The sequence below is a fragment of the Euleptes europaea genome, chromosome 3 (genome assembly GCF_029931775.1).
Source record: "Euleptes europaea isolate rEulEur1 chromosome 3, rEulEur1.hap1, whole genome shotgun sequence".
Taxonomy (NCBI): domain Eukaryota; kingdom Metazoa; phylum Chordata; class Lepidosauria; order Squamata; family Sphaerodactylidae; genus Euleptes; species Euleptes europaea.
Genome location: NC_079314.1, coordinates 116,871,392 through 116,898,023, shown reverse-complemented (window position 1 = coordinate 116,898,023; position 26,632 = coordinate 116,871,392). Strand labels below are relative to the sequence as shown.

The following is a 26,632-nucleotide window of genomic DNA, read 5'->3' as shown; positions in this document are numbered from 1 at the left end:
CTTTACCCACGGGGATTTCACCTGGGCTGAGATGGAAGGAGATGGAAGAATCGGGTTAACAGAGGGACGGGAAGTCCCAGGATTTGTGAGGGCTGGCAGCGAGGTCATCTCTAATGGAGGGAAAACTCATGCATAACTCCAAGGAACAACCGAGACAGACCGGGGGCGAACGTGAGTGAAGGTACCCCACGCATAAACGACCAATGTCTCTTTCTGCCACTTCCTAAACACTCTCTGTCTACAGTCCTGGTTTCCAAACCCTAAAATTGGGATCAAAGGCCCGGATGGGGAACCATATCCAACAACATAGCACTTTGAAGAATGCGAAGAAAAACAGACCTTTGGGAGGTGTGAGATGAACTCCATTTTTCAGACACCACTGTACCGGCAGGATCCCCAAGGAATCGGTGTGGCACAAGATTGCCGTTTTGCTAGCTTCGGGGAGGAGGTCATCAATGGTTACTTGAACAAAATGATTATTAAAAACCTGAAGGGAACCAAATTGCATGCCATTAATTGCTTGAGTAAGTTCCTGCAGTTACATACACAACTTCAGGTTTCTAAGCTCTCCCCCCGCACCCGGTTCAGTTACCCTTTGCTAGAAAAACCAACCGGAATTTTTTAAAAAAAGAAGTCAACTTTCTGATTTCTCACCTTAGTTACTGTTGCAGGGCAAATCCTGTAGGGTTCTTCTACATCCACCACCTCCATCTTCATCCCCGCGGCGAACGAGTGGTTCCTCAAGTCCGCATGATCCTATGAAACAAAAGATTAAGAGCCATACCAAATGTCATAGAGGGCCTTCAAAAAAGTTATGTGAAACGCCAACGTTGTGTTAATGCACTGCATGTTAGCGAGTTCTCGCTACATTGGAACGACCAGGGGCAACTCTGCTTTCCTGGCTAAACAGGATCGTCACCAGAGGGATGCGATGAGCATTGTTGTCAACCAGCCTCGAAGGATAGGGTTGCCAGGTCCCTCTTCGCCACTGGTGGGAGGTTTTTGGGGCAGAGCCTGAGGAGGGGAGAGACTTCAACGCCACAGAGTCCAATTGCCAAAGTGGCCATTTTCTCCAGGGGAACTGATCTCTATCGGCTGGAGATCAGTTGTAATAGCAGGAGATCTCCAGCTAGTACCTGGAGGTTGGCAACCCTATGGAAGGATGTTGTGAAAAAAATTAAGGGTTTTTATTTTCAGAAAAAGAAGCAGCAGCATAAGGGTCCGAGCTGACTGAATCAATGAGAGCCAAAGCACTTACAAAAATCTACACCCTGCTTGGCTTCTATGTGGTATGGATGATTATGCTCCCAAAAGACACCATGGATGTTCCTCACACCAGGGCTACAGAAAGTCACCAAGGGCCTCCCTTCCAAAATTCCTAGCTGGATCTCCTCCTACACCATGAGCTCCAACCCCAACATCACATGAAAACAATCATATGACTTGCTATTTGCACGAGCAAACTCATAATTGGGTATCTGTGTGCTCCATTACTTCCTTATTGTTAATATCTAACAGTCAAGTGTGGGCCCATCTGTGGATACTTAAATCTGCAGATCAGGGCCATGCTAACAGAAAGCAGATAGTTCTGCAAACTTGGGGGACCCCCCCCCCGGAGTTGCAGAAAAATCTAAGAACCTAAAACAAAAACAGAGGGGGCTGTGAGTTAAATTTCCCATAACTCAGTACCACTGCCTGCACTTTATATTATATTCCTCATCCACTTTCTGCATTGTTTACAGTACATCATGCCCCAATTTTTTTGTTTGCATTGTGTTCTAGCTCTGTACTCTCAGTCCTATGGCATTGTTTATGGATGCTTTATACCGGATGATTGCATTTTTCAAATATAGTTTGTAATCCTCCTTGAGCCTTGGCAAGAAAGCCTGGTTATAAAAAAAGTAAATCAATAACGATCCCATTCTTTTTCCAAGGAAGTCAATCAGTGTTCTTGTCCCCCCCCCCATATGATCTTCACAACCACCCTGTTAGGTAGGATAAACTGGCCCTCAGGATATATCTGGAGTCAGCTTCATATTCGGATATGCTCAGATCACCCGTGCTGGTGCCTGTGGGCGCCATGACACCCACCAGCACCTTTTCTGGCGCTGGCCAAGTGTTTTGAGAAAGTGGGTGGGGTCAGGCAGGGCGTTTTCCCTGCAAGGTGTGTGATTGGCCACTGGGTATTTGATGGGCTGTGCAAAAAACATTGCTTTGGCTGAAGCTGCCACCACAGCACAAGTTTCCTGCACGGTGCGACTGAAGGCAAACTGGGGCAACCATTCTGTAGCTGACTCCATCTCCTGCAGCAGCCATTTTATGGCTGTGCCCACCATATGTGTGTGTGTGTTAAGGGCCGTCAAGTCGCTTCAGACTCATGGCGACCCTATGAATCAATGTCCTCCAAAATGTCCTATCTTTGACAGCCTTGTTCAGGTCTTGCAAACTGAGGGCTGTGGCTTCCTTTATTGAGTCAATCCATCTCTCTTGTTGGGTCTTCCTCTTTTCCTTCTGCCCTCAACTTTCCCTGGCATATTGTCGAAGGCTTTCACGGTCAGAGTTCATTGGTTCTTGTAGGTTATCCGGGCTGTGTAACCGTGGTCTTGGTATTTTCTTTCCTGACGTTTCGCCAGCAGCTGTGGCAGGTATCTTCAGAGGAGAAACGTCAGGAAAGAAAATACCAAGACCACGGTTACACAGCCCGGATAACCTACAAGAACCAATTTCCCTGGCATGATTGTCTTCTCATAATGTGACCAAAATACGATAGTCTCAGTTTAGTCATTTTAGCTTTTAGGGTCAGTTCAGGCTTGATTTGATCTAGAACCCACTGATTTGTTTTTTGGGCAGTCCAGGGTATCCGTAACCCTCTCCCCCAACATCACATTTCAAAGGCATCTACTTTCTTCCTATCAGCTTTCTTCACTGTCCAGCTTTCACACCCATACATGGTAATAGGGAATACGACGGCATGAATTAACTTGATCTTGGTGGCCAGTAACACATCCTTACCCTTAAGAATCTTTTCTAGCTCCTAGACTTGAAAGGAATAAATGCGCAATCAATTCGAGAAAACATTTATAAAATGATGTATAGATGGCATTTAACACCTAAGAAGATGGCAAAGATATATAAAGTGACATCCCCCAAATGTTGGAAATGCAATAAGGAAATTGGTTCCTTTCACCATATGTGGTGGACTTGTGATAAAGCTAAAGACTTTTGGGATATGATATACAATGAACTGAGACTAATAGTACAAAAAAATATACCCAAAACACCAGAAATGATGCTATTAAGTATGATACCTGACGACTTGCTAATACAAAGAACTTTTTTGATTTATGCTACAACAGCTGCGAGACTGCTTTATGCAGCAAAATGGAAGGGGGCAGAAATTCTCGAGAAAAAAGACTGGATTGGGAAAATGTTCGAATTGGTGGAAATGGCAAAACTTACAGCTATTTTAAATGAAAAAGACAAAGTTCGATTCTTAGGGGAATGGGAGGATTGGATGAAATACTGTGAATATGAATTAAAACTGGGGAAAATGGAAGAATACTTATTAATCTGATCTAGAAGATACAATTAATATTAAGAGTTATAATCATATAGATTAATAGAAAATGTTTTATGAAAGTTAAATGAATTTATAACAGATCAGACCAATTACGATGGGATGAATATTTTATTAAGAGGCGGAGAGAGGTGATGGGGAAGTCATAAATTTTCCTCTAATTTGTTTTTTTTTGTTATGAATTCAAGAAATTATAACAACATAGAGTTAGAATTTTGATTTTGAATTTCATATTGCTTTTATTGTTGTTTACTATCATGGAAAATTTGTATTATAAAAACCAATAAAATTATTATAAAAAAAAAAAAAAGAATCTTTTCTAGCTCCTTCATGGCTGCCCTTCCCAGTCTCAATCTTCTGATTTCTTTAACTACAAGCTGTCAATGAATATCCCGCCGGCACTGACCGTTTTTTTTAAATTGATTCTCGATCAAAGGTTATTTGTATGGATTCCAAACTCTGCATTAGGTTTTTATCCCCCTTGGCTTGTAACTGCCTTTGTACGCCACATTTAACAGTTTCTCTTGGAAAGAGAAACAGATTTATTTCAGTGGAACTAATGCATTTTTAATATCCTTTCTTATTACATACAAGAAGGTTACCAAAAGTATAAATATATTCGACAATTAGAAACATTCGTAAAGTAAATGTTAAAAGAAATCAAACAAATGCTTCCTAACGGCAAATAGATGTATTTTTAACAATACTTAGGATTGCTTAGAGTTTCCGTCCCAGCTGTTCCTAACCTGGGAAATTCCAACATTGAAATTTCAGATCTCCAAGCATCACCAGGAGATTGGTAATTCAATTTGCAAGGGAGTTTTAAAATCGGCCAGGACATCAATTAGGGTTGCCAATTCTGGGTGGGGAAATTCCTGGAGATTTGGGGGTTTAGGGACCTTAGTAGATTATATTGACATACAGTCCACCCTCTAAAGCAGCCATTTTCTCCAGGGGGAACTGATCTCTGTCGTCTGGAGAGTAATTGTTTGTAATTCTGGAAGATCTCCAGGCCCCACCTGGAGGGTGGCAACTCTAAAGTCACCCTTTGGCTGATCTCATGAACACATGAAGCTGACTTATAGTGAATCAGACCCTGGGTCCATCAAAGTCAGTATTGTCTACTCAGACCAGCAGCGGCTCTCCAGGATCTCAGGCAGAGGTGTCTTTCACATCACCTACTTGCCTGGACCCTTTAACTGGAGATGCCGGGGATTGAACCTGGGACCTTCTGCATGCCAAGCAGATGCTCTACCACTAAGCCACAGCCCCTCACCCCACTGTCTCCACTGGTTACAAAGGAGACCAGGAAGAGGTAGAAAAAGGTGGCCAAGAGCTCCCATCCTCTCTGTGCTAAGGACTTATGAAACCCTTGCTGGCAACCAGAGTTGGGCCAACTGAAGGATAGGCAACAGACATCCCCAAATCCTCACCTCATCCCTGCAAGGCAGGCTAAGCCAAGGGTGTGTGACTGTTCGCAGCAGAACAAGGGATCTGAAACTCGGGTCTTCCAGAGCTCTCTATTAGGTTTCGGCGGAGCGATGAAGGAGCTGGGAAGCAAACATCCGCACAAAGAAACCCCAAACAACCCCCCAACCCCTTTCCATCTTTCCATGTAACGGCTGCCTGTGTTCAGAGGGAATTTGGGAGATTCCAACACATGCTTCCCTTCAAGACGCCAATTAATTTACATAACTTCTAAGGGAAAATTTCCACCGGAGTGAAAGGAAAGCTTTTAATTGGTATTAGACTCAAATTGACACACTGTTGTGATGAATTGCTCCCTAATGCCTTTGCGCACACTGGTGGGAGATGGGCCAGGATTTTTTAAAAGGAGAAAAGAAAAGAAAATGCTTACTCTTGCTAATCAGGGTATCAGGTTTCTTTCTTTAAAGGTGACCTAGGATTTTATGCGATGGTATCCTATTTAATGTTCCCTCTTGCAACAAACTTAAAATAACTATAACGAAGGAGGGAAAAAGAGTTACTACCATACTTTCCATCTTATTGATGGCAGCGTGGTGGAATAGAGAGGCACTGTGAAATCAGGGCGACGAAAATCCTGGCGGTGGAAAGTGCTATCAAGTCGCAGCTGACTTACGGCAAACCATTAGGGTTTTCAAGGCAAGAGGCGAGCAGAGGTGGTCTGCCATTGCCTGCCTCTGCCCAGCGACCCTTGGTGGTCTCCCATCCAAATACTAACCACAGCTGACCCTGCTTAGCTTCCGAGGTCTGACAAGATCAGGGTAGCTGGGGCCGTCCAGGTCAGGGCATACCCTATCCTAAGTATAGAGAGAGCCAGTGTGGTGTAGTGGTTAAGAGCGTGGTTTGGAGCGGTGGACTCTTAATCTGGAGAACCGGGTTTGATTCCCCACTCCTACACATGAAGCCAGCTGGGTGACCTTGGGCTAGTCACAGCTCTCTTAAAGCTCTCTTGGCCCCACTTACATCCCAGGGTGTCTGTGGTGGGGAAGGGAAGGAGATTGATTCTTCCTTAAGTGGTAGAGAAAGTCGGCATATAAAAACCAATTCTTCTTTATCTTTCTTCATCATCTTCATCATCATCTTCTTTCTTCATCATCTTCACCCAGAAGTGATATCTCCGCATCACGTAACACTCCCCCTCCCCTTGCCCCACCTCCAGAAACCACCAGGGGTTCTAGGTAAAGGCCGGGCAATCCTACTTCAACCCCAGTGTTTCTAAATTGAGCAGCTTGGGTGCCCGTCTTGACCATGAGAGCATGCCTCCCTTTCCAAAATGAAGAGCTAATATTCTCAAGGATTCTGCGCCGCAATTGTACTGCGGTAGGGTTGCCACCGGCGGGAGGTTTTTGGGGCAGAGCCTGAGGAGGGCGGGGTTTGGGGAGGGGAGGGATTTCAATGCCATAGAGTCCAATGGCCAAAGCGGCCGTTTTCTCCAGGCAAACTGATCTGTATTGGCTGGAGATTGGTTGTAATAGAAGGAGATCTCCAGCTAGAACCTGGAGGATGGCAACCCTATACTGTGGGCTCAACTGCATGAGCAGTTCACTGAACAGAAGCAGTTCTTTGCATGCTGGGTTTCCGTTCCTTGCATCAAGTTTTTCCCATGAATGCATTATTCGATGTTATTTTTGCATCAGCTGTGTAAAAAGCAATGCAAACGAAGTCAGCCGAAATGGATGACAAGGGTAACTTTGGAATCAAAATTTTGGGTTATCCCTCGTTGACATAAAATTATACCTTACTTTTGAGGGGAGGGGGACACAAAGAAGCTGGCCTTAATTGACAGGCAGGCCCAAGTAGGAGAAAGTGATTCTTGAAACCAACGTCCGTTGTGATCGAGCTCAGGTCATGAGCAGAGCTTTTGACTGCAGTACTGCAGCTTACCACTCCGTGCCACCGGGCTCTTCAGTGCTTTAGAGACTGTGATAATAAAGCTACCATTCGCTCAAGCATGTTTTTGAGATCAGGCAACAATAAATCCCCACGGTGTACTACATCACAGGACACACGTTAGATATTCTGGGTTTGTTTGCAATTCATCCCCTTCTCTTTTTATTAAACCTGCAGTGTTTTCCATACTGATATATCCCCACTGCAGAGAAACCAGAATTCACAAGCGAGACGACAAAGTGCGAATTTACTGCTCTGGCAAACACAGCTGCCAGAAGACTAAAATTTCAGGAGGGGAAGTCAAGGGAACTTACTGGGGGATATTGCCCTGGTTCAAGGTATTGGGGGGGGGGTATCTGTATCATGTAACTAATCCCCAAGGATGGCTTCACCATGCTGATTTAAAAAATCCACATAAATAGGGCTGGATTCATAATTCAGCAAATCTGGAGGAACCAGGAAAAATCAGAAAAAAATTACCAAAAATAGCCAGCATGGTGTAGTGGTTAGAAGCAGTAAACACTAAACTTTTTTTATATATATAATTTTTTAAATTTATTTTTATAAAGGATACAGGAAAAAAGAAAGGGGTGGTAAGACAATAAGGGAATTTTTGCATATCATTCTGTGTCTGTGCCCGGCATAGGCCTTCTACATACCATCACCCCAATATTCAGCAGATGTTAACTGGTTAATACTTCTATACTATTCTATGCTTTGTCAAAGTTTACCAAAAAATTGTTTTTACTAACATCTTTAAATGGAAACTACACTTAATTCTATACTTCCTAAACAATATATCTATTAAACAGAAACAACGTTAAATTTTCCACCGTTACGTTGGGGTTAGTTTACATTAGTTTAGACCCTCTCTGTGCAACACTGTTACTTCAGGTGTATCTGTCGAAAAATGGTTGCCCATTTTGATTTGTACTCCTCTATTGAAATTCTTTGAAGCAAACTGGTCAGTTTGGACATAGTAGCAAATTCGTGAAGTTTTAGAAAACTTCAGTGGGCTCTAATCTGGTGAACCGGGTTGGTTTCCCCACTCCTCCACATGAAGCCTGCTGGGCGACCTTGGGCTAGCCACAGTTCTCTCAGAACACCCTCAGCCCCACCTGCCTCACAAGGGGCAAAAACGCACGGTCGCTTTAGCCTCCTTTATTCCCTGTTTCAGCCAGGATTCAGCCAGGATCGAACGCACGTTCAGCGAAATGCACACGTTCGATCCTGGCTGAATCCTAGCTGAAACAGGGAATAAAGGAGGCTAAAGCGACCGTGCGTTTTCGCCCACGGTCTGTTGTAGAGAGAGGAAGGGAAGGTGATTGTAAGCCGGTTTGATTCTCCTTCAAAGGCAGAGAAAACCTGCATATAAAAGCCAACTCTTCTTCTTCATCATCCGCAGATGTTGCAGATGCCACACAAAAGAATTAGGCTGCAGGTGGGGTTGCCTAGCAACCCACGATCCCACCACAAACCCTAGAAATAAAATAGTCTGGGATTAGCATGGGGTGAAATTTGGGTACTGGTGGCTCTTCAGCAGATGCTTTGGACTGATAGTGTAGCCCTCAGTCGCCAATGATCACACGGTTGGTGGCCTCCGCCGTGAACAGCCGGTGCTGGAGGTGGAGGGAAGAATGGGATTTCCCCTCTCCCATGAGTCTTTATGGAACTCCCATTTTTGAGCACCTGTGAAGGGACAGAGCGGGAGGAGGCTGGATCCTCCCAATCCATTCCACTTGCAGAAGTCCCTCCACCAGGGAACTTCCCCTGATGCAAAACACCTGTTGGCCAGAGGAAAACATCTCCCCTAGCAGACTGGATTTGCAAGATCCAACCCGTGTATGTGCATGTTAAGGGCCGTCAAGAGCTTCTGACTTATGGCGACCCTATGAATCAGTGTCCTCCAAAACATCCCATCGCTGACAGCCTTGCTCAGGTCTTGAAAACTGAGGGACCTGGCTTCCTCGATTGAGTCTACTAAAAATGGATACTAGTCATGATGCATACCTATTCTCTCCAGGATCAGAGGAGCATGCCTATTGTCTTAGGGGCGGTGGAACACAGGCAGGAAGGTGCTGCTGCAGTCGTCTTGCTTGGGGGCTTCCTAGAGGCACCTGGTTGGCCACAGTGTGAATAGACTGCTGGACTTGATGGACCTTGGTCTGATCCAGCAGGGCCTTTCTTATGTTCTTAATGATAATATTTGTTTAAACTTTGTTTTGCTGTCTCCTGGGACTTCAAAGCTGCTCACATCAATACAGAGGCAATAACACAATCAGAAGACCACTTTTACCGTTCATGGGGGGAAAAGAGAGAGCTAAAACTTCAAATGAGGAACAGTGAATCGCTACAAGACCATTGCCGATTCATACATCCCGTCCTCAGAAGTCTAGCAGGGGTCTTATTTATTGCATTCCAAACATTTACATCCCACACTGCAGAGATAAAACACTTTCACCAGGCAGCGGTCAATTTTACAACAAAAAGAGAATGCAACGTGCTGAACGAGAGGCAAACGGATCAGCAATAAAAGAAACAGCAGATAATCGCAATGGGTTTTGAAGGAATGGTTATGTCAGCCGAACTAGCCTCCTCCACAACAGCCATACAAACAACAAGAACTTTCAATTAAAGATTTCAAGCTAGAGGCACTGCAAGGAATGACAGGAGGGAGGCACAATTTGGAAATATCCCCACCTATTTAAATTGTGGAACTCCCTGCCCCAGGATGTGGTGATGGCTGCCAACTTGGAAGGCTTTAAGAGGGGGATGGGCATGTTCATGGAGGAGAGGGCTATCCATGGCTGCTAGTCAAAATGAATACTGGTCATGCTGCATACCTATTCTCTCCAGGATTAGAGGAGCAGGCCTATTATATGAGGTGCTCTGTAACACGGGCGGGATAATGCTGCTTTAGTTGTCTCGTTTGTGGGCTTCCTAGAGGCACCTGGCTAGCCACTGTGTGATCAGTCTGATCCAGCAGGGCTTTTCTTATGATCGTATGAATACTAGTCATGATGCATCCCTATTCTCTCCAGGATCAGAAGAGCATGCCTGTTCTCTCAGGTCCTGTGGAACACAGGCAGGATAATGCTGGACTTGATGGGCCTTGATCTGAACCAACAGGGATTTTCTTATGTTCACCTTTGGGATTGTTTCCTTCAGGATTGTCTCAACTCTCGGGGGCTTCTCTTTCCCCCTTTAACTGATTCTCCGCTGCACTCAACATTTTGTGCCTCCCGGAGCGTGCTCAGTCTTCATCAGTGTAGTGTTATATTTTTCACGGAGGAAGGAGCCTTTTTAATGTGAAAACTTTGCATGTTGATAGTCTCAGATTTAATGCCCATCTAAAGCATTTTGGACGGAAAGACCTTTGCCCTAAACTTTGGAGGTATCCTTCCAGTCAGACCTGCCAATCCCACAGTTGGGGTGAGGAATCCTCCGCCCCGAATTCCCATTTCCCACCATCACTCCAAGTGGTGAAGAAGGATTTTTTTTTTTTAAATCCTCACTAGTGTCACAAGCATGACAATGTCACTTCTGGAGGAAACCCGGAAACAAAAGCAGTAGCTCTAGGAACCCCTCAAGACTATATGGTTTTACCATAGGGTTTCTGGCAATTCCCAGAACTACCACCATAACTTCCAGATTTTCCCTCGATCTGGCAACCCTACTGTCAGCTGGAATTGAAAGCATTGAGCCAATGGATCTGGCTCTGCAGAAGGCAGTTTCATACATTCCCTCTAGCACATGATGTTGAGGCAAATGGAGCCCCTGATCATGGATTGAGATCAGCTTTCTGTTTCTCTCCATGACAAACCAGCATCAAACATGGAAACCACCACGCCACTCTAACTCAAAATACAGAACGGCAAAGATGGAGTCAACAAACAGCTCAGGAGATTCGTCATGATTCATAGAATCATAGAGTTGAAAGGGGCCATACAGGCCATCTAGTCCAACCTCCTGCTCAATGCAGGGTCAGCCTAGAGCATCCCTGACAAGTGCTTGTCCAGCCTCTGCTTAAAGACTGCCAGTGAGGGGGAGCTCACCACCTCCCTAGGTGGTCGATTCCACTGTTGAACAATTCTTACTGTAAAAAAAATTCCCCCTAATATCCAGCCAGTACCTTTCCGCCCGCAATTTCAACCCATTCTTGCGAGTCCTATCCTCTGCTGCCAACAGGAACAGCTCCCTGCCCTCCTCTCAGTGACAGCCCTTCAAATACTTAAAAGAGAGCAACCATGTCCCCCCTCAACCTCCTCTTCTCCAGACTGAACATTCCCAACTCCCTCAGCCTTTCCTTGTAGGGCTTGGTCTTCAGGCCCCTGATCATCCTCGTTGCTCTCCTCTGCACCCGCTCGAATTCTGTCCACATCCTTCTTGAAATAAAGACCCACCAAGCATTCAGAATGGCGGCAGGGTACGTTGGAAGGGACTCAGTGGATCATCCAGGGGGATCAAGCAAAGCACTCTATGAAGACCGCCACCTTCTCCCAGCCCAGTTAGATCACAATCAGATATTCATGTAGGTAGGCTTTAGCTGAAGAAAAGATAAGTAGATGTTACCTTAAACACCTCCATTGGGAGAGGAAACTTTGCGGCCTCAACAAGGGATTTTTCCAGAGCCGACTGCCAGTGAGACATGGTCTTCAGAGAACAGAGTTCTACAAGAAGCATCAAAAGTGACAAGGATGTTTAAGAAACACGAACACATCCACCAGTAAGAGAATAACATTTTGATATTTTTATGACACCAAAGAAAATGATCACAGGCATATATTAACGCCGTCGCACTGCTAGAATCATAGAATCATATAGTTGAAAGGGACCACCAGGGTCATCTAGCCCAACTCCCTGCACAATGCAGGAAATCTCCCCCACACACACCCAGTGACCCCTACTCCATGCCCAGAAGGTGGGCAAGATGCCCTCCCTCTCATCATCTGCCTAAGGTCATAGAATCAGCATTGCTGACAGATGGCCATCTAGCCTCTGCTTAAAAACCTCCAGGGAAGGAGCGCTGACCACCTCCCGAGGAAGCCTGTTCCACTGAGGAACCACTCTGTTAGAAAATTCTTCCTAATGTCTGGATGGAAACTCTTTTGATTTAATTTCAACCCTTTGGTTCTGGTCCGACCTTCTGGGGCAACAGAAAACAACTTGGTACCATCCTCTCTATGTCAGCCCTTCAAGTACTTGAAGATGGTTATCGTACCCCTCTCAGTCTTCTCCTATGCAGGCTAAACATACCCATCTCCTTCAACCTTTCCTCATAGGACTTGGTCTCCAGACCCCTCACTGTCTTTGTTGCCCTCCTCTGGACACGCTCCAGCTTGTCTACATCTTTCTTAAATTGCGGTGCCCAAAACTGAACACAGTACTCTAGGTGAGGCCTTTTCTTAAAAGGCTGGGTTTGTCAACATCATTATAATGCCATTCCAGTGATCTTTTTGGCATCCTGGGCTATAATCTCATAAATGCATCCCCATGAATCCCTTTGGAAATACCTTTTCCTGCCCCTCCCCTAACTTTAATATTTTCATGAAAGGTGCCTCCAGCCTGAGGAGGGGAAAGAGGCTGTGGCTCAGCGGAAGAACTCCTGCTTGGCTTGCAGAAGGTCGCGGGTTCAATCCCCGGCATCTCTAGCTAAACGGACCAGGCGAAGTGAAAGGCCTTGGAGAGCTGCTACCAATCTGAGTAGAGCTGCTACCGATCTGGGTAGAGTGTCCCTTATCTGGACATCCCATATCCAGACTGCTCCGAAAACTGAACCCTTCGAGCCGGCACGCAGGCAGATCAGAGCTGCCTGCTTTCAATGTTTCCTCTCACCTAAAAAAAAAATGAAATACAGTGTACGCTGCATCGTAGGTGGAGACTGAAAGCCTGCCGTTGTTTTCTTGTTTGTTGTTGCTCTTGTTTAACAGCTGATACAGGTATTCTGGTGAGATATTTCCCCCTTTGCTTTCTGACAGTACAATTGTACGCAAAATTATTAAACATATTGTTTAAAATTACATTCAGGCGATGTGTATAAAGTGTATATAAAACACAAGTGAGTTTGGGCCCCGTCCCCAAGATACCTCATTGTGTATTCTATAATAATTCTATAAATTTATGCACGGTATGGAGAGACTGGACAGGGAGAAGCTTTTCGCCCTCTCTCATTATATCAGAACGTGGGGTCATCTGCTAAAGCTGGAGGGTGAGAGATTCGAAACAGATAAAAGGAAGTATTTTTTTGGCCAGACTAACGGAATTTCTGCATGGAAACGATATGGAAGAATTTAAACAAACATGGTTTAAGGCCACCTCATATTGGGTTAAGATGGCAAAAATGGATTTCACGACATTATTTAGTGAGTTATAGAAAATAATTTTTTTAAACAAAATTAAATTTTACATAACTGGTAAATAAAACTACCAGACACTTCTTCGGAAGTCTGGTGATGGGTCACTTTTTTCTTTTTATGGTGGGTGGGGGGAAAGGGTATTAGATTGATGATGTTTGTATTGAACACTGATTTGTACTGAATACGATGTATAAATACCCTTTTATAATTTTCTTTTTTTTCTTTTAATTTTTATTGTATTTTCTTATATTTTCTTTTTTTTTCTTTTTTACATATTGTATGTTTTGTTAAAAATTTAATAAAAATCAGATTAAAAAAAAGGAACTATTTCTTCACTAAACGCATAGTTAAATTGTGGAACTCCCTGCCTCAGGATGTGGCAACGGCTGCCAACTTGGAAGGCTTTAAGAGGGGAGTGGGCATGTTCACGGAGGAGAGGGCTATCCATGGCTACTAGTCAAAATGGATACTGGTCATGATGCATACCTATTATCTCCAGGATCAGAGGAGCATGCCTAATATATTGGGTGCTGTGGAGCACAGGCAGGACGGTGCTGCTGCAGTCGTCTTGTTTGGGGGCTTCCTAGAGGTACCAGGTTGGCCACTGTGTCGACAGACTGCTGGACTTGATGGGCCTGGGTCTGATCCAGCAGGGCTTTTCCAATGTTCTTAAAATAATTCCGTACACAAGCGCTTAATTGGAGCTTTGACCATACGAGATAAAGGGAAGGGAAGGCCGGGGCCGGCTTTGCTGTGCAACTGGCGAACGAGGCTTGGGCTGAATCTGCTGCTGCACGCAAAGCATAGTAACCAGTGACCCTTGTTACTGGTATCTCCTCTTCCACAGAGAATATATGCGCTCCAAGCTGTTGCAAGAAATCCAGTCAATTGCTTTACAAACAGATAAATCCGGCATGTTGCTTCACAGAAGCCCTAAAAGGCAACTCCGCCGTTCGCTGCTTGGGAAAGATTTCAGGGGGGAAACCCTCAGGGCGAATTTATCACTGTTTGTTCCGTGTTTCTGGGAAGTGGGGAGAAGGGGAGGGGGGGAAAGACCCTCTCTCTTGCAGCTGCCTTTGCGTTGATGCTAGAAGGCAATTTCACAGGCCGATCTCAACAGATTTAAGACCTTGCGAAGTGAGGATTTGCAGACTTGCTGGTTGAAAGAGGGCATTTTTATACATTCCCGCTGCATCAACGACAAAGATGTCAGGGTGGTGGATAGGAATTCGTGCATACTTAAAGGGGAACATTCACATTTCATGGCTACTTTTGCAGTTATTTGCAGGCTATGCTGTCTTGTTCAGAGCACGTTTTAACGGGCCAGTATGGTGTGGTGGATAGAGCGGCGGACAAGCATCCTGGGTTCAAATCCCGACTCATATCATGGAAGCTCGCTGACTGACCTTGGGCCTGTTTCAGCCTGGCCTACCTCACATGGTTGTTGCAGTGAGAAAACAGGATATAAATAAACAGGATATAAATAAATCAAAGCAAATGCTCCACAACAGAGATTAGAAGTGACCACTGGGCCGCTGGCCCCTCTGATAAGGAGGTTCCTCAGCTAACCCGAAGTAACTCACTCCAGTCCCTAAGGTGCTATTGGACTGGATCTTGCATATCTAACCACCACACCAGGGTGTTGAACTCAATTGTTATGAGGGCCGGATATGACATAAATATCATTTGGTCAGGCCGACCCATACCTCCCCAGCCCAGATTGAGAGTGGGGTGTGTGTGGCTGCCTCGGCTGGTTCGTGGACCGGATAAGAGCTCTCAAGGGGCCGGATCCGGTCTGCGGGCCGTATGTTTGACACCCCTGCACTACGCCATACTTGCTCACAGTTGGTAACAGGAAAGATATAAAATGGGTACTTGTAACCCATTTTGACCCAGACTGAATGGGTAGTAAAGGTGGAGTATCCCTTAATCGGACTGCTTGGGACCAGAAGTGGTCCGTATTCCAGATCTCTCCGTACATTGGAATATTTTGGGATTTTGGCATATACAGAATGAGTTATCTTGGGGATGGGACCCAAATTCCTTTATGTTTTATATACACTTTATACATATAGCCTGAATGTAAACATCATTTTTAATAACGTCTACACTGAACCGTCAGAAAGCAAAGCTGGAATTACCTTACCAGAATACCCGTATCGGCAACAACAAACAAACTAACAACGGCAGGCTTTCAGTCTCTTTTCAGTCTTCAGTACATACAATGTACACTGTATTTAATTTTTTTTAGGTGAGAGGAAACATGGAAAGCAGGCAGCACGGATCTGCCTGCACGCCGGCTTGAAGGGTCCGGTGTTTGGATCAGTATGGATATGGGACGTCTGGATAAGGGATACTCTACCTGTACCAGGCTAAAGAAAAAAATTCAGCAAAGCACAACCACAAACATTTTAAAAATAATGAAATAAAGAATGCATCAGTCATAAGCAAATGCCCTTGAAAAAAAACAACAACAACCAACGAGACCCTCGGTCAAAATGGAAATTGTTTTACAGATATATAGAAACTGACGGTTGAAACTCTATAATGATAGTAGATTAGTTATAAACATAGGTTAATTTATAGTGAAGTTATCTACTAGCGGAAAAGTCAAAAGGACATTGTCAAGAGATAGTCTGCTTGATTAATCGGAAAATCAGATGCTGTAACTATGTTGTAACTTCCTTTTTTAATAGACTCTATCCGCAGACGGATCCCCTTATCCTCTTTTTTCCTTCTGTACCCCCTATTCGGGGGGAAAAAACCCGTTTCTGGAAGTTCCCCTCCTTACCTGCAGGTGGAGCCAGTCTGTACTTATTCTCTTGACACCAACCAACTGGTCGAAGTCTGTAATCCAAGTAAAACAACCACTGGTCATAGGATTCAGCCTCCTCCACTCCCACATAGCGAAGACGTAATCTTCCTCCAACATTTTCAAGAACACTAACTATCCAGTATTGAAAGGGATTCTGGCAATCCTGCAGCTCTATTAAGGAATCAACTGTAATGAGGTCTACAGGATTTTTCCCTCGCAGAGGCTGTTTGAATAGAAGCAAAACTCCTTATTTTAAACTTTACTTGACGTCTTCTTGCGGCAACAGAGACAGCAGCAGAGTTAAGGAGACAAAAAAAAAAAACTGTCGGCTTCTTCATCTTTCATCCCGGCTAGATCAGCCATCTCGCCTTCCTCCTAATTTTAACCCGGGCATGCATTCAAAAGCAAAAAAAAGCAAAGGATAACAAAACAACAACAGGAAGATAAATAGTGGCGCTGAATTTCTTAACAACAAGTTAATTGTGCAAAATGGGTCTTTAAAAAAAATCCCCAAATCTGGACATTAACACTCTTTTTCCTAAGTGTAGGGGAAAGTGTGAGAAAAGGGAATAATGCTTTGGCCTTAAGAAACAGCCAAATCCATTGTCCTTTTCACGGTCTAACCAACAAGTAAATTATCTGTATTGTGTGAGTTTTTAGTACAGATTGGCATCTGACTTGCTAGCCACAGAGTAATTCACAAATCATAAGTTACTCATTTGCTCAGGTGTGATAGGCTTGATGTGGGGCTGAAGCCATCTCTGCTCTTCTCCAGAGAGGGCAGAGCAAGGAAATGGTTAACCTGTCCCAGAATCCCACCCCCCCAAACAACTATTCTGAATGAAGGTTGGTTTTTATATCCCAATTTTCTCTACTTTTTAAAGAAAATAAAAACAAGAAGCTGCCTTATACTGAATCAGACCCTTGGTCCATCAGAGTCAGTATTGTCTACTCAGATGGGCAGCGGCTCTACAGGGTCTCAGGAAGAGGTCTTTCACGTCACCTACTTGCCTAGTCCCTTTAACTAGAGATGCTGGGGATTGAACCTGGGACCTTCTGCATGCCGAGCAGATGCTCTACCACTGAGCCACTGCTCCTCAAACCGGCTTACAATCTCCTTCCCCACAACAGGCACCCTGTGAGGTAGGTGGGGCTCAGAGAGTTCAGATAGAGGCTTCATGTCGAGTAGTGGGGAAACCAACGTGGGGAGGGGCTGCGGCTCAGTGGTAGAGAATCCACTTGGCATGCAGAAGGTCCCAGGTTCAATCCCCGGCGTTTCCAGTTAAAGGGACTAGGCAAGTAGGTGATGTGAAAGACCTCTGCCTGAGACCCTGGAGAGCCGCTGCCGGTCAGACAATACTGACTTTGATGGACCAAGGGTCTGGTTCAGTATAAGGCAGCTTCATGTGTTCACCAGATGAGAGTCAACTGCTCATGTGGAGGTGTGGGGAATCGAACCAGGTTCTCCAGATTAGAGTACAGAACTCTTTCTCGGGTGGGAAGGAGCCCCCAGGGAGGTCAGCTGTCCTGGCAATTACCCCTAGTTCCTCACCAGCATTTCATAAGTTGGTGGGGAAAACTGGGGGCAATGTGGGAGAATGTGGAGGTGTGTCAGCACGTGATGTCACTTTCGGCACAAAACTAGAAGAGATGCCATGATGTTGGGGTGACTCTAGGATTTGCCCAAAACTCTATGGTTTAACCATAGAGCTTGGGGCGAATCCTAAAGCATTGCCCAGATGTCACATGCCGGTGACTCTTCTAGACTCCCCAATTCCTTCCAGCTCTGGTTAGCTACTCTAGAGCCCATCTTCTTGAAAAGAATTTGCACCCATGCTTAAAAGGGGTCATCATGTGAACCAAAAGGGAACAAACTGGTCCACGTCTCCGTTACCATTAGCATCGAATATTACTTCTTAGGAATCTGGTGACATGCAAACATGTGTGCATTTACATTTTGATATGCAAAAGATCCATGGGCCCTCTCAGTGCCTTATTTTGAAAAATAAGTGGTTGTACCATAAATATTGCAAGCAAACTGGAGAAGATGTTAACAGAATACATACGCCTTCCAGTAAATTTGCAGGCGGTGTTCGGGAGCCCGTCAACTCACGTATGAGAAAGTCCGTCCAGTCTGTGTACTTCTCCTTGATAGCTGGAACAAGACAAAAAAACACAATTGGCTGAGGACAAAGAACCCAATCGGCTGACCGGTGACATCCAAGGACACAGCCGACATGTTGTCTTCTCAAATTTTACGAGACTCTTTAATTTTTTTGATTTACTTCACTTATATGATATCATCATCATCATCATCCCTTTATCGGCGTACAAACATGCTTCAAAAGGTTACAAAAGGAATGGAAAAGTTAAACGGTGCTCTTTATAAAATGGTTAAAAGGCAGCTACACTGAGAAATGCAGTTTGTTGGTCCTGCTGCCACCTAATTAGCTGTTTGGCGGGCTTTTAAAACAAAGTTTAAAAACTGCGCCACCGTCTCCAACATTTGGGGCGAACGATGGTTCAATAAATAGAGAACGTTAACAGAATCGGAGACATTCAGTCTACTTGCCAACAGGGGCTTAGTAGTTCATTACGAGATTCTGTATAGAAACTACAATGAAATAAAACGTGAGCAACTGTTTCTGTACAATTACTGGCACAAAGGGCACAGCCTGTCAGACAAAGGGATTTTCCAAAATCTGCCTTCGAGTGCCGCAGATGGCAAAACATCATATCTGGCCAGAGAGATATCTCTACGTTGGGATGGATCACACAGGAGAGATATTGAGAGGGTTGGTAAACATCAAAGGGTACCCCTAAATTTAATGAGGACACTTATATGATATCATAGCTGGCCTCCCTGCCCACCTTTCAGTGCTTATTTTTGTTCCATCATTTCTGGAGGGGCCGGATTGCTTGTTCCCCCTGGCTCACTATAGCCCCAGTGAGTTGTCATATGCGCCAACTGGTTTTATTGGGTCATTGTCTAATTTTATTAGGGTTTTAATTGCATTATGTTCTATGGTATTTATGAAATCATGTAATTATGAACAATACTGTTAGCTGCTCTGAGCCCAGATTTTGACTGAGAAGAGAGTGGGTTATAAATCGGAATAATACTAATACTAACAATAACAATGATAATAATACCACCCCAAGTTTCTCCCCAATGGGAACCCGTCATTCTCTTCTTCTCCACATTATAATCACAACAACCCTGTCAGGTAGGCTAGGCTGAGAGAGTGTGACTGGCCCAAGGTCTTCCAGCAAGCTTCCATGGCAGAGTGGGGATTTGAACCTGGGTCTCCCAGATCCTAGCCCGACGCTCTAACCACTACACCAGTTCCAGTGCAAACGAGCACCTGTATGCAAATGAGCATTTAGGTGTAACTCAATTGTAATTTTCCGTGTATCTTCAAAGCAGCCCTTAAACAATAACCTACAGATAGAGTAACAGCATCTTTACCAGATTGCAGATAGATTAAATGATAGTTGCAAGAACAAACAGGAAAGTGTGAAATCAATCAAGTAATAAAAGAAGATCTTATAGAAGAGTATAAATCACACCTGAATAAAAAATGGGTAAGTGTTTCTCTTTGTTTGATCGGACTATCTAAGAAACTGCCAAATAATTCATTGAGGGGTAAGGCATAGTGTCTGGCCAAGAAGAAAAGTCTTTGAAAGGCTGGAAATGGTTAAGAATTCGAGATAATCTGGAAGCCCTGGAAAAAAATGGGGTGCTCTATCCCCAGAAAGAGGGTGCGCATTTCCGTTTGGCATCACCGCAAAGTTCAAGATGGTCCCTTTGTTTTAAATCTGTGAGTATCTTATTCATTACTAAAGGGAGGCCTGAGGAAAAACCTGGATGGGAAATCTGTAAACTTGAAAGTCTTTCATCTATCTATGTCCAAGGAGACACAACCACTACGCCACACCGTCTCTTTTTCATTTCTAGAGAGCATTTCCGTGATCTCTCTACCAGTTCAAACCACTACTACACCATGCTGGCTCTCACTGGCAGATTGCCACTCTTCCTCTGAGCACAGTGGGCCAGCGTTTCACAGTCAATACTCATTCCCAGATCTCCTGGGGAACAGTTATGTTTTCAGCCACCTAGAACTAAAACTACCGCATTTACCCAAAAGGACGACGAGCCTGATTCTGGATGTAAGGCTCCTCCAAGATACTAGTCCAACACTGTTAACCACAATACCACACTGGCTCTCCAGATATCCAGGCGGACTTCACCAGCAAGCATGTTAAAACCGGATGTCCCTCGAAAGCAGCACTGGAGATGTGGTGGGAGAAAGGTGTTTTTTTTTTAAATATAGATATATAACAAGAAGATTTACAACCCCCAGCAAGAACTGACACCAGCGGCTACCAGCAAATCCATCAACCACAGGGCAGTTGTCAAAGACCGTAAAACGCTACCCGCAAAAAGAAGATCAATCGATCATATCATTTGCACGCTGCGGAGGAGGGGACCCGGGCATGGCAAGACCTGATGAAGCTTCATAATGTAACTACTATAAATTAGCTATTTAATTAACTCACCGTCCTCAAGGCAAGAGGACCCCTTGATGGTTGTCGGAGAGAAGGAGGCGACGTTCCCTTCCACCACCGGTGGCTTCCACAAAGGGACAGGTGTGCGTTAGGGCTGGCAACCTCCATGTCGTGGTTGAAGATCTCCCACTATTATAACTGATCTCCAGGAGACAGAGATCAGTTCTGCTGGAGGAAATAGTCTGGAGAAGAGGAGGTTGAGTGGGGGGGGGGACATGATTGCTCTCTTTAAGGATTTGAAGGACTGTCACAGGTATTTTGGTCGCGTCATGAGACGACAAGAGTCACTGGAAAAGACAGTCATGCTCGGAAAAGTTGAGGGCAGCAGGAAAAGAGGAAGACCCAACAAGAGATGGATTGACTCAATAAAGGAAGCCACAGGTTTAAATTGCGGGAGGAAAAGGTACCGGCTGGATATTAGGAAAAAAATGTTTTACAGTCAGAGTTGATCGACTGTGGAATCAGCTCCCTAGGGAGGTGGTGAGCTCCCCGTCACTGGCCGTCTTTAAGCAGAGGCTGGACAAACACTTGTCAGGGATGCTCTAGGCTGATCCTGCATTAAGCAGGGGGTTGGACTAGATGGCCTGGCTGGCCCCATTCAACTCTACGATTCTATGAAATGGCTGATATGGAAAGTGGACTTTATGGCATTATATCATACTAACATCCCTCCTCTTCTCACACTCTGCCCTCCCCAGGCTCCCTGCCCCAAATCTCCAGGAATTTCCCAACCCAAAGTTGGCAACCATACCATGTGCGCGATGCAGTTTGGACTCCAAGCTATGATCTCGCTAACGCTACCCGATTTAAATCCACCTTCTCCTAAACGCACACGTTATCACGTTTCTGGTTTTTATAGCTCTGCGCAAATCTATTTAAACTAGCAAAATTAAAAGGCAACTGAGCTGTCGCTTGTAAAAAAAAAATGAAATAACTACCCACTAAGTATTACATTACACTATCTTTGAATAACGTCTCTGGAGGAATTAGCAAATTTATGGCCCTTATAATAAAGTGCAGCACTAGCCGGAGGGTTTGTGAGCAGAAACAGCAATTTCTTCTCGTCCCTACAGATTCTGACTCACCATCTCCACAAAGCCCGCCTACTTACTTTGCTGTTTAAGAAAAATAAATGGGTTTCTCATATACCCAAAACTCATGAACACATGAAGCTGCCTTCTACTGAATCAGACCCTTGGTCCATCAAAGTCAGTATTGTCTACTCAGACTGGCAGCGGCTCTCCAGGGTCTCAGGCAGGAGTCTTTCACATCACCTACTTGCCTAGTCCCTATAACTGGAGATACCAGGGATCGATCCTGGGACCTTCTGCATGCCAAGCAGATGCTCTACCATTGAGCCACAGCCCCTCCCTTGATCTGCTCAACAAGTTAACTGAAGCCATATTTGCAAGAGTTGTTGTTTTCTGTTGCCCCAAAAGGTCAGACCAGAACCAAAAGTTGAAATTAAATCAAAAGAGTTTCCATCTAGACATTAGGAAGAAGTTTCTAACAGAGCGGTTCCTCAGTGGAACAGGCTTCCTCGGGAGGAAGCTCTCCTTCCCTGGAGGTTTTTAAGGAGAGGCTAGATGGACAGAGTACCAAGCTTGCTAAGGGTAAAGGGAAAATAACTGGGGAAGGCATTGGCAAACCACCCCACAAACAAAGTCGGCCTAGTAAACGTCAGGATGTGACATCTCCCCATGGGTCAGGAATGACCCGGTGCTTGCACAGGGAACCTTTACCTTTTTTAGATGGCCATATGTCATTAATGCTGATTCTGTTACCTTAGGCAGATGATGAGAGGGAGGGCATCTTGGTCATCTTCTGGGCATGGAGTAGGGGTCAGTGGGGGTGTGCAGGGGAGGTAGTTGTGAATTTCACGCATTGTGCAGGGGGTTGGACTAGATGACCCAGGTGGTCCCTTCCAACTCTATTATTCTATGATGGACCAAGGGTCTGATTCAGTATAAAGCAGCTTTATGTGTTCACGTGTGTAATCTCCCCCAAGATTTAGGCTGTAAGCTCCTCAGGACGTGCCTTATCTTTGCTTGCTAAGAAACCCACTTATGCTGACAGCATGAAAAAGCCCTTTCTTCCTTCACTTCCTTCCGTAATAATTTCCCAGCCATAATAAAGGCGGAGGGGATATTTTCTCAAACACGGCTCGGGGTCATTTCATTACAAAATGTTCCACGACATCCCAGTGTGACAGTTTGTCATTTTTACAGTCCCATAAATCCCACCCTCTTTGTTTGACTACAGACACCGTCCATATGTATCCTGCCAGAAGGACGTTTCAGAATAAAGAAGAGTGTCTACCAGGAAGAAGAAGAGTTGGTTTTTATATGTCGACTTTCTCTACCACTTAAGGAAAAATCAAAGCAGCTTACATTCACCTTCCCTTCCCCTCCCCACAACAGACATCCTGTGAGGTAGGTGGGGCTGAGAGAGCTGTAACTAGCCAAAGGTCACCCAGCTGGCTTCGTGTGTAGGAGTGGGGAAACCAACCCGGTTCACCAGATTAGAGTCTGCCGCTCATGTGGAGGAGCGGGGAATCAAACCCAGTTCTCCAGATCAGACTCCATCACTCCAAACCACCGCTCTTAACCACTACACCACGCTGGAGAAAGCTGTACCTGAAACCCAGGGTTGCCAACTTCTATCATTAAGAGAGTTCAGGTTTGTACGAAAACCACAAGATCGACAGAGCACCTGTGCCACGGCAACGGCCAATGAGACATCATACCTCAAGAAGCAAGCAGTGGCCCGGGCTTATGAACAACTCGACATCTGGGGAAGAGATGGCAGCGGATCCTCTAATGGGAAAAGGAACTTCCCCTTCCCCACAAAAACAAACAGGATCACAATCTTGGACCCAGAAATTGCGAAAGACATTCATCCACCCCTGACTGGTGGGAAAGCAGGGTGATGCTGGAGACACGTATGCCAGTTCCTTCATCAGTTGTGTTTCAAGGCCAAACTAGATGCGATGGCACCCAGGGGTCCAGCCCGTGGACGGCGATACCGTGTTAGAGCCGAACTTGGGCCATTTAAAAAGATCACGAGGGCCATCTAAAAACGCCCGTCGCGTGGTGGGACTAGGCGCTCTTGTTCCTCCATTGGGCCTTTTTGTTTTGTCAACCCTGGAATTTGGTCAGCGCCGGCAATCACCTACTACCGGATCCTTAACTGGAGATGCCAGGGATTGAACCTGGGACCTTCCGCGTGCCAAGCAGACGCTCCGCCGCTGAGCCACGTCCCCGCCCTACTTGCAGCTATTCCTTCCTTTTATCCCTTAGAAGCTCCTTGATCAATTGATCTTGAGCAGCATGCTTGCAGCTATTTAGCATGCTACAGCTGGCGAGCTTCATTCTGAACTCTGAGCAACGTATGAAAAGGCAGAGGTTTCCCCAGCATATCATTAACCAAAAGAACAGACGCCCTCTTAAACCGGTGCGGGATGGACGGCCGCAGTAAATGAGCGCAACAGACACAGAGACATTTTCGGCAATTTGCAGTGCTTGCCGGGTCAAGTATTGCCCTGGGTGCAAAAAAGGAAACAAAGGGAATGTTAAAAGTGCTTTCCTCTTTTCAGATATGGAACACCTGAACACATGAAGCTGCCTTCTACTGAATCAGACCCTTGGTCCATTAAGTCAATATTGTCTATTCAGAACGGCAGGGGCTCTCCAGCGTCTCAGGCAGAGGTCTTTCACATCACCTCCTTGCCTGGTCCCTTTAACTGGAGATGCCAGGGATTGAACCCGGGACCTTCTGCATGCCAAGCAGACGCTCTACCACTGAGCCACAGCCCCTCCCCTGGAAACCAGGAACAATATACAGGATACCCAATACAATGCCTCTTTTCCCTGGGCAGTATTGCAGTCCTTAAAAATCTACAGATAGCACCTTCTTATCAAGGCTTCGTTCAACGGGTGTCAGGATTTTCTATGCACTCAACTGCCCTAGACACAACAGGCTATTTTGTTGCCAAATCTCTAGCATTACTACAACCCTAAATCCGTCTGTCTGGACTGCGATTTCCCGGATGCTAGCAGCAACGTCTCGAAACCACTATGATTAATTGGTTTCCTTCTATTAAAGTCAATATCCTGCATACATTGTGTTTGAAAAGGAGGAGGAAGAAACAGGCCTTTGGTAATGAGAGATGGATAGTTGGAAACATCTAAACCTACGGGATCAGATCCATGGCTACAGTTGCCAACCTCCAGGCGGTACCTGGAGAGCTCCCACTATTACAACTGATCTCCAGACGACAGAGATCATTTCCCTTGGAGAAAATGGCTGCTTTGGAGGGTGGACATTGTACCCTGCTGAGGTCCACCCCCAAACCCTAACCCTGCCTGACTCCACCCCAAAATCTCCAGGTATTTCCAAACCCAGAGCTGGCAACCCTATCCATGGCCCATCTAGTCCAACACCCTGCTTCCCAAAGTGGCTAACCAGCAGCTAACAACAGGGGCACAGAGGCCAGAGCTCCTCACCAACTACCATTCACAGGTATATTGCCTCTGAACATGGAGGCTCCATTCAGCCCTTCTAGAAGTTCTCCAAACCTTGCGGTAGGGAATTCCCCAAATTAATCAAAACGACATAAAGAAATGCTTCCTTTTGCCAGGCCGGAGTGTACCGCAATGCCAATCAATGTCATCAGCATTTCAATATAATCATCTATTGATCGGGATGGGGGAAGCTGGCGACGGTAAAGAAAACAGTGTCCTCGCTCATGAAAACATAATTATAAGGTGCCGTTTTGCCAAGAAAAAAAATCAAAACACACACACACAAAACCCCTTCCTCAATGCCCTTCGATCAGAGCAAGGAGAGAGGGGAGGAAAAACCCAAGAAAGCTTTGCACGTAGTACAGCACACAGAAATAAACCAATATCAAGCATGACTGCCGAAGCTGATTAAATTAGTTTAATTCCAAAGCCTAAAGAAACCTCCAAAGGCAGCTATTTTTTAAATCACTGTCTGCCCCACTCATCCACAACTGCTGAAGCATGTTGACAAAAACAATAATAAAAATAATAGTAATAATAAAACCATTCATTACACCTTCCAGAAAGTCCCACTCTCTATTTCTCTACTATTATATGCCACTACGATTTTCTTTTATTTAAACTGTATGCTAGGTAGTTTCTCTCCCCCCACCCCACCTCTAACAGTGGGCATACCGGGTACCTCACGGGCTGCAGCGGATGGCTGGCGCAGACCACATATTATGGGCATTGTGACCAGGAGAGTGACCGGCCAGATTAATGCGGTAGAGCATGGGCGCCAAACATAAGGCCCGCGGGCCAGATCCAAGCCCTTGAGAGCGCTTATCCACCCCGCGAGCCAGCCGCCCCCTGCCCCCCAATCCCGATTTGGCCTGGCGAGGCATGGCCCGGCCAAGGTTGTATCCGATGTGAACATGGAAACACGCTAGATCCTTGTAAGCAGCGTGCTACATTGCATAAGACGTGAAATGTATACAACAGAAGGCAGAAGATACCGATAGAAGGAAAAGTATTTATTACGAAACGGCTGGATTGCCTCTGGAGGATTGTACCATATTTCGTTCAGAACATTTTGCTCTGCATATACGTTGTATTGTGCCCATGTTTGGAATTTGCCCCCAAGATTAAGAAGGATGTCCCGGATTGAGGTGCTTGACTCTGTACATATTTCAAAGACTATAACTGGCACTTGTTAAGATTGAGTCTCATGTAAGGAGACATTTTAGGAAGTAGAGTAGTAGGTATTTCATATGTGATGCACTTAGGTTTCTTTCTATTAACACACTTTGATAATAATTTTGAACCACGGTTGTATTGTATATTTGTATTAGAGGCTGTGTGATTTTGGACTACATCAAATTGTGCATAGTAAGGTGTGTTTTTTGCAAGTGATGTTTATGTCATAGTCGTCCCTTGT

At 45.1% G+C, this 26,632-nt stretch overlaps 1 protein-coding gene across 1 annotated transcript in view; it reads right to left on the bottom strand.

Annotated features, from left to right (window-relative positions):
* Positions 1 to 26,632, bottom strand: part of SFMBT2 (Scm like with four mbt domains 2) — a 65,829-nt gene that overhangs the window by 30,788 nt on the left and 8,409 nt on the right. Inside the window, exons 3-7 of the mRNA XM_056846616.1 lie at positions 18,190 to 18,278; positions 16,100 to 16,346; positions 11,525 to 11,622; positions 655 to 756; positions 340 to 487 (exon numbers count right to left, since the gene is read on the bottom strand). Coding sequence (XP_056702594.1) covers positions 340 to 487; positions 655 to 756; positions 11,525 to 11,622; positions 16,100 to 16,346; positions 18,190 to 18,278 — 684 coding nt within the window. The remainder of the gene's footprint in view (positions 1 to 339; positions 488 to 654; positions 757 to 11,524; positions 11,623 to 16,099; positions 16,347 to 18,189; positions 18,279 to 26,632) is intronic.